The sequence below is a fragment of the Panicum hallii genome, chromosome 9 (assembly GCF_002211085.1).
Source record: "Panicum hallii strain FIL2 chromosome 9, PHallii_v3.1, whole genome shotgun sequence".
Taxonomy (NCBI): domain Eukaryota; kingdom Viridiplantae; phylum Streptophyta; class Magnoliopsida; order Poales; family Poaceae; genus Panicum; species Panicum hallii.
Window position 1 is genome coordinate 14,345,428 of NC_038050.1, and position 6,664 is coordinate 14,352,091.

The window sequence follows — 6,664 nt, forward strand, 5'->3', positions numbered from 1 at the left end:
ATAACTGTATTGCAAGCAAAGTTAGTATCCGAGGTTTTCTTTGTGGACGTATTAATATCTAAAACCACTACTTATTTATGATCATAAGGAGCTAGTATGAATCCTTTACCACAATTCGCTTGGTAGTTACATGACCGGGACAAAAAGTCTTTGATCCGTGGGCATTGTGTTATCCGGAACTAAACTTCGATTAAGCAAGGGGAAAGGTTGAGTTGACTCATGACTTTGGCACGAGGAAACTGGACAGTTACCCGGCTTCTCTTCTCAAATAAATGCTAGGAAATTGCCACTGACGTAGGCACTCCTCTGCTTGCATTATTTTGCTCTAGTGACTTGTTCAAGCTCCAGAGTCTCCAAGGAGAGACAGAAACCTCATCCCATTTGCCGAGAACTTCTGGCACACGCCATGTCGTTATTCTGCTATATATAGTGCACAGGAACATCTTCATGTTCAGATAGCAAGAGCAGCAATACCAGGCTGCAGTGACGCCTGGAGGTGGAGGACCACCATGGGCAACTCTTCATCTCGCGGTACTCGTTTCTCTTTTCTTCTGTGTTTTAGCGCTAATTTTAGCTGTTCTTTCAATCTTTCATACTGCTTTTTATAATTTCAGGCCGATCGAAGCCGAGGCAGGGCCATGGATCCAAGGTAGCACCTTCTTCTCCAGCTGGAGAGCAGACGATCTTCAAGTGGAGCATCGATGGCTTCTCCTCACTCATTGACAAGGGCGCAGGATGGACCTACTCAAGAGTGTTCGAGGCCATGGGCCATAACTGGTATGGTTGCCTGAATAACTGTTTTTTTTTTGAACTGTTTTGTTGCATCACAGTTCCTGTGACTAGAACACTCGCAGATCCTTACTGCTCTGTCTTTGACTTGTTTTCAGGTGCCTGAAGCTGAATCCAAGGGACAAGAAGAGCGGCGACGACAAGGAGTACGTCTCTCTTAGGCTTGAGTTGGCGAACAGCTCGGTGAAACCTGACACCGTTGTGAATGCATCTTTCAAGTTGCTGATATATGACCAGTCCTTCGGAAAGCACAGCGAGCATGAAGGTATAATAGCAAATTATATTGGTTAGATTGTCAGCAATTACTTGCAACCTCTAACACTAAATATTTTTTTTACTGGAATAATTTTTTTGACTGGAAACTAATTATGTTTTCATACATGATAATTTCATACGCAGTTAGCCACAGTTTTCAGACTGCAAGCACAAGCTCCGGAATCCCATGGATGATTTCCCTCAGAAAACTGAAGAAACAGCCCTCCACGTTTCTTCGCAACAATGGCTGCGTCTTTGGTGTCGAGTTTCTCAAAGTTACCACTTCGAAAGCCAACACGACGTCAGAGACTCTGTTTGTCCAAAAGGCGAGCATCTTCAACGAGGCCAAAACCTACACTTGGGACATTGAGGACTTCTTTGCACTGAAGAACCCGGGCTACTCTCCGGAGTTCGAAGTCGGTGGATATAAATGGTGACATATAGCATCTTCAGCTTCCAACACCTGACATTATTACTGAATGCCTTTATTTTCATCTGAATTTCTTACAATGTAGTAGTAAAGTTGTTCTATACATCATCAACTGAATTGTCTGACTGGAACTAGTTTCCACTTTCTAAAAAATTCCGAATTGTTTGACGTTTTCCGGTTTGCAGGAATATCATAATGTATCCGTCTCGCGATGGGAACCACCTCTCCTTGTACCTGAAACTTAAAAAGACCAATGATCTGCCCATGGACACTGCAAACCTTGTAGAACTTACTTTGTACGTCAAAGACCAAGAAAATGGCAAGCACCGGAAAGGAACAGGTTCGCCTACCTCAAAAAGTTTTGCAAGTTGGACGAAGTCCAGATTGTTAACTATCACAATATATTCTTGACATGTTTCGTTGGGAAATGCAGGCCGGTGCCAGTTTGCGAAGAACACTCGTACCTGGGGATGGACTAAGTTCATTTCGCTGGAGGATTTCAAAGACTCGGGAAATGGTTATCTTGTCAAAACCAAGTGCTGCGTTGTAGCTGAGGTCGCAATCGTCGGTTCCTCCAAGATGGAGTAGAATACAGTGTATGTGTAAGCTGAATCGCAATGGTGAAGAGGTGTGGCTACGTGTGTCTATGTGCTTTGTGCGTGTTATATTTGTTTGCTTTTTCGTGCTGACGATACTGAAAGTGTGTAAAATGGCAAATAAGGGTGGCCATCAACATGCTGCTCAGTTTGCTTGTCAAGGTTTTTTTTTTTGAACGAACAGTTTGCTTGTAGTCATCCAATTGTAATATCCAAATTTGTCAATCTCACTTCAGACAGAGAACTCAAATCACAAAATGTTCCTGTTTCCTGCCTCGCGATGTGTTTATTTGATATTCGATGTTCAAAAGACGCATGATGTGATGTTGGAAAACCAGTAATATGGTTCTACTCAGGCCACTAGTATGTGATTATATCTCCAAAGACTTAATTAGTATAATGAAACTTGTGTATCATACAAATGTAGCTTGGTTACCTCCATTACCAAAATCAACTTATTATTTTGGTACCTCTTAATTCCTTCTCAAAGACTGTAAAAATCTTCCTGTGATGATTGATGAGAACAGGAAGTGTGGTTCTAGCTAGACCAGCGGTATTCAAGTATGCAACCTTGTCACCATGACACCTTGGAGTTTGGGAATGCATCTACTTATGCAGAAAGATATATCTGAACAAATCAGACTTTCAGGCTTCATTTGTCAAAAGTTCCAAATATTAGTATACCCACACTTCATTTTCAATCGATAGTTTAATCGCTATAATCATGCAGCTGAAGAATGTTTATTTAGGTCAAATACACCTCTGCAACTGAAGATGGAAATTGGCATCAACAAAGGTGACTTCTCAGCTGAGTAGACGACACATACACAATCAAGATAAGCCTAGATGAGGTGTTTGCTGCCTTAGTGATTGGGTAATCTGAGAATAGTTGACCTGGACTTTTGGGACTTTGCTAATGACATAAGAAATTTAATATGGGCAAGTTTGTTCAGAACAAAGAGATCATTTTTTTTGTCATGAAGCTGAAATAAATTCCAGGTGCCGTAGCCTCGTAGCTTTTCTCAGTTTCGATAGGTCCAATGCTAGGAAATTGCTTGTGGCGTACGTAGACCTGTCCTTCTGCGTTTGTCCTAACCGCAGAGAAGCAGCCTCACCTCATTTCCCGGGAATTTCTGAAACACTTGCACAGAGTTCTACATATAACTATTCATGCAAAGAATTCTACATGTAGTGCGCTTCAACACCGGTTTGTACTGAAACAAGAGGAGGAAGATTCTTGTAACAAGCAATCATGGGTGCCTGCGCCTCTTCGTCTCGCGGTAACATCTGTTTCGCCATTTTTCTGCTTGCTTCAACTATTTTCTGCTGATATATTGACACTTAATAAGATCATTTACCGTCTGGATCATGGTTCCAGGTCGATCAAACCAAGGCAAGAACCTGAAATCCTCAAAGGTTGCGGCCGTTCCATTTACTCCGGCAACTCAGACGGTCGCTGCTGCTGCTGCCTCGGCTAAGATGGAAGAAAAGAGCAGCTTCAAATGGAGGATCGATGGATTCTCCACGCTTCTTGATAAGCAAGAAGGATGGACGAGCTCCGGATATTTTGAGATCAAGGGAATTAAATGGTAATCTACCATCCTTTGCCTTCTTAGCTTTACCAAGTTATCACAAAGTTCCGTTTTCCATCTTCAACAGAACATTTTTCAAACCCGTTTCAGTTTTGTCACATGACCGGAGAATTGCTTAATGTTATGCAGTGCAAGTATGCAACCATCTGATGAGTAGTCTTCTTCAATCTCTTTATCTTGTCCGGAATCCGGATTGCAGGTACCTGCAGTTGAACCTGAAGGACCGGAAACGTGGTGATAAAAGAGACTACGTTTCCCTTATGCTTGAGCTGTCAAAAACTTCTGATCTGAAATCTGAAATCGTCGTTGAAGCATCGTTCAAGCTCTTGATATACGATCAAGCATACGGAAAGCACAGAGAACATGAATGTACGATTGCAAATACCAAGTACATGCTAATCTGATACATGCATGCATACCTGCACTGTTTGCTTCACTAATATGGTGCCTAAATGGGGGAAAAATTGACCACTCTGAAGAAACAGTTTCAGTCACACATACTTACATTCCTTGTTTCAGTTAGCCACCATTTCCAGACTGAAGGAAGCAGAAGATCCGGGGTCTCATGCATGATCCCCGTCGAGACACTGAAGGAAGAATCCTCCGGATTCATCGTTGGTGACAGCTGCGTCTTCGGCGTGGAGCTCATCAGTCTCGCCACTGCCAAGGCCAACCACAGTTCAGAAACGGTGCATGTTCAGAAGACAAACGGCTTCAGCGCCCGGGAAGCCTACACCTGGGTCATCGATGACTTCTTGGCCCTGAAGGGACGGTGCTACTCACCAGAGTTTGAGATCGGTGGCCGCATATGGTACCTGCAGGCACATACTTGCATGCTCCTAAATATAACAAGCATATATCCAGTGATAAAGCCTAAGATGCAAGTATCTAGTTCGTAACCTATTGATCCATGATGAACCAACTCTTGTGATCCTGTGCTATTTCTTCAGGTACCTGATCATGTACCCTTCCGGCATCGATGACAGCGGGGAGTTCCTCTCCCTCTACCTGAACATGGCCAAGCCAGACGCTTCCCTCCAGAGATCAGGAGCGCTAGTAGAACTCAGCCTGTCCATCAAAGACCAGGTGACCAGCAATCGCTATACAAGGACAGGTTTGCCACTCGAACAACTCTGCAGCAAATTAGACGATCAATAGGCAAAAGTGTAGCTATTCACGCATGATCCAAATGTTGCCGCCGATCATTTATACGGGTGCTTCTGCTGCTGGGGTTTGCGAAATGTGTGGGCGCAGGGCGGTGCCAGTTCGTGGCGACGGAGGAGGGCGACGGCTGGGGATGGGCAAAGTTCATGGAGGTGAAGTCGGTGAAGGACCGGTACCTCGTGAAGGGCAGCTGCTTGATCGAGGCAGATGTTGCCATCGTTGGCTCGTCCAAGATGGAGTAGAGATCCTACGACTCTCTCTGCCTGCGTGTGTGTGTGCCGGCGTCCAGATTGGAAATGGGCAGTGTGGCTTATGTTTTGTTGATTCTGTCTGTCTGAACATTCTGTCAGTAACATTGCAAATGGTGGACAAATGTTATGAGGTAGCTATACGTAGATGTCACGCCGTCGCTCTCCAAGGATGGCTTGTTGAGCAGCTTTTCTATTTTAATAAAGGGACAAAATTACTGCAGCTGTTCCCTTAACCAAGGATGGCACATAATCGCTCATCATTACAACTTTATCTAAGGTGGGGAAAAAATGAAAATTCTCAGCATCTATAATCCAACGCATGACAAAAGGTTTCAAAAACACAACTGATAACTAAACAATAAACATTCATATATGGCTGGCAAAGACGTGCATGGCTATAGCCTCCAATCTTTGGAACACCTATTTTATGTGGTGTTAAGTACCAAAATCAGAGTACACATATTTGAGGTCCTTAAAATGCACCTGAGTCCTTAAACTTATCTTGGGTATCATCCTAGTCCTCAAACTCTCAGTACGTACATCTAAATCCCTAATTGTAAGGAAAATGACCTCATTAGGCTATTATTGCGATTTTGGTGATTGAATGATAACGTAGTTAATAGGACTAATAAATTTGTGAGCTTTACTATGGCTTGCACTTGATATGATTTGGATCACTTGTTTTGGGCATACTTGCTAGTTGGACTACATCCATTGGACTAAAAAACCTACAAATGATAACTCACAAACTTATTAGTTTCATTGACTATATTATCATTCAATCACCAAAATTATAATAATAACCTAATGAGGCCATTTTCCTTACAAATACACGTCCATTTTCTTGCTCATTAAGGAATACTTTGGCTACATGCATATGAAAGGGAAAAAAACAGAAATGGTGGATATACGACACCGTACCTAGATGCAATGAAGTTCAAAAAAACTTAAAATATACTTTTTAGACTGAATATCCAAATTCAGATCTGATAAGTGCTCATTGTGATAAGAGTTTCAAAACAAGACTGGACTCATATGACATTTTTCTCAAAGATTTGTTGTAAAAAAAGTCTTCGAAGTGCATTATAACTTGCTTAATTTATTAACATAATAACATCTATGGTTTTCGATTCACCATAGGAAATATTTTCATAATATAATTTGCATATTGTTAACCTATATGAAGTTTAGGAGATGGTTAAAGATATGACTTAAGATAAAACGAGAATGACAGCTAGCGTTTTTACAGAGGAAGTAGTACATTTATACTAGGCTATTAGCTATTTTTCTATTTTCTGGTTTCAAACACGAAAGAAAAAAAACAAAATTTTGAAACAAATTGAGGGCTTGATATGGAAATTGCAGCCATAAATTGCACAACTAATTACAAGACCGACTAATGGTTAATGAACTTCCACAGAAATGAAGGAATCAAAGCTATAAGTTGCATCATGGCTCGCAAATTCTAAACGGATCACCATACATTCATAATGTGACAAAATATTCACCTTGACTATATAGCACGTGTGCAATACAAGACTTTTCACACGAAATTCACATGAATCAATTAAATGACCGTAGGAATCG

At 41.7% G+C, this 6,664-nt stretch overlaps 2 protein-coding genes across 2 annotated transcripts; both read left to right on the forward strand.

The window, feature by feature from the left end:
* Positions 1-351: 351 nt before the first annotated feature.
* Positions 352-2,338, forward strand: LOC112876386. The gene is made up of 6 exons (XM_025940484.1): positions 352-531; positions 615-777; positions 888-1,054; positions 1,189-1,477; positions 1,660-1,814; positions 1,908-2,338. Exons 1-6 carry the CDS (start codon positions 510-512, stop codon positions 2,060-2,062), a joined length of 951 nt encoding a protein of 316 aa, XP_025796269.1. The 5' UTR covers positions 352-509; the 3' UTR covers positions 2,063-2,338.
* Positions 2,339-3,119: 781 nt separating this feature from the next.
* On the forward strand, positions 3,120-5,294 carry LOC112876891. The gene is made up of 6 exons (XM_025941072.1): positions 3,120-3,350; positions 3,449-3,659; positions 3,862-4,031; positions 4,182-4,473; positions 4,613-4,776; positions 4,917-5,294. The coding sequence occupies exons 1-6, from the start codon at positions 3,323-3,325 to the stop codon at positions 5,066-5,068; spliced, it is 1,017 nt and encodes a 338-aa protein (XP_025796857.1). The 5' UTR covers positions 3,120-3,322; the 3' UTR covers positions 5,069-5,294.
* Positions 5,295-6,664: the final 1,370 nt, after the last annotated feature.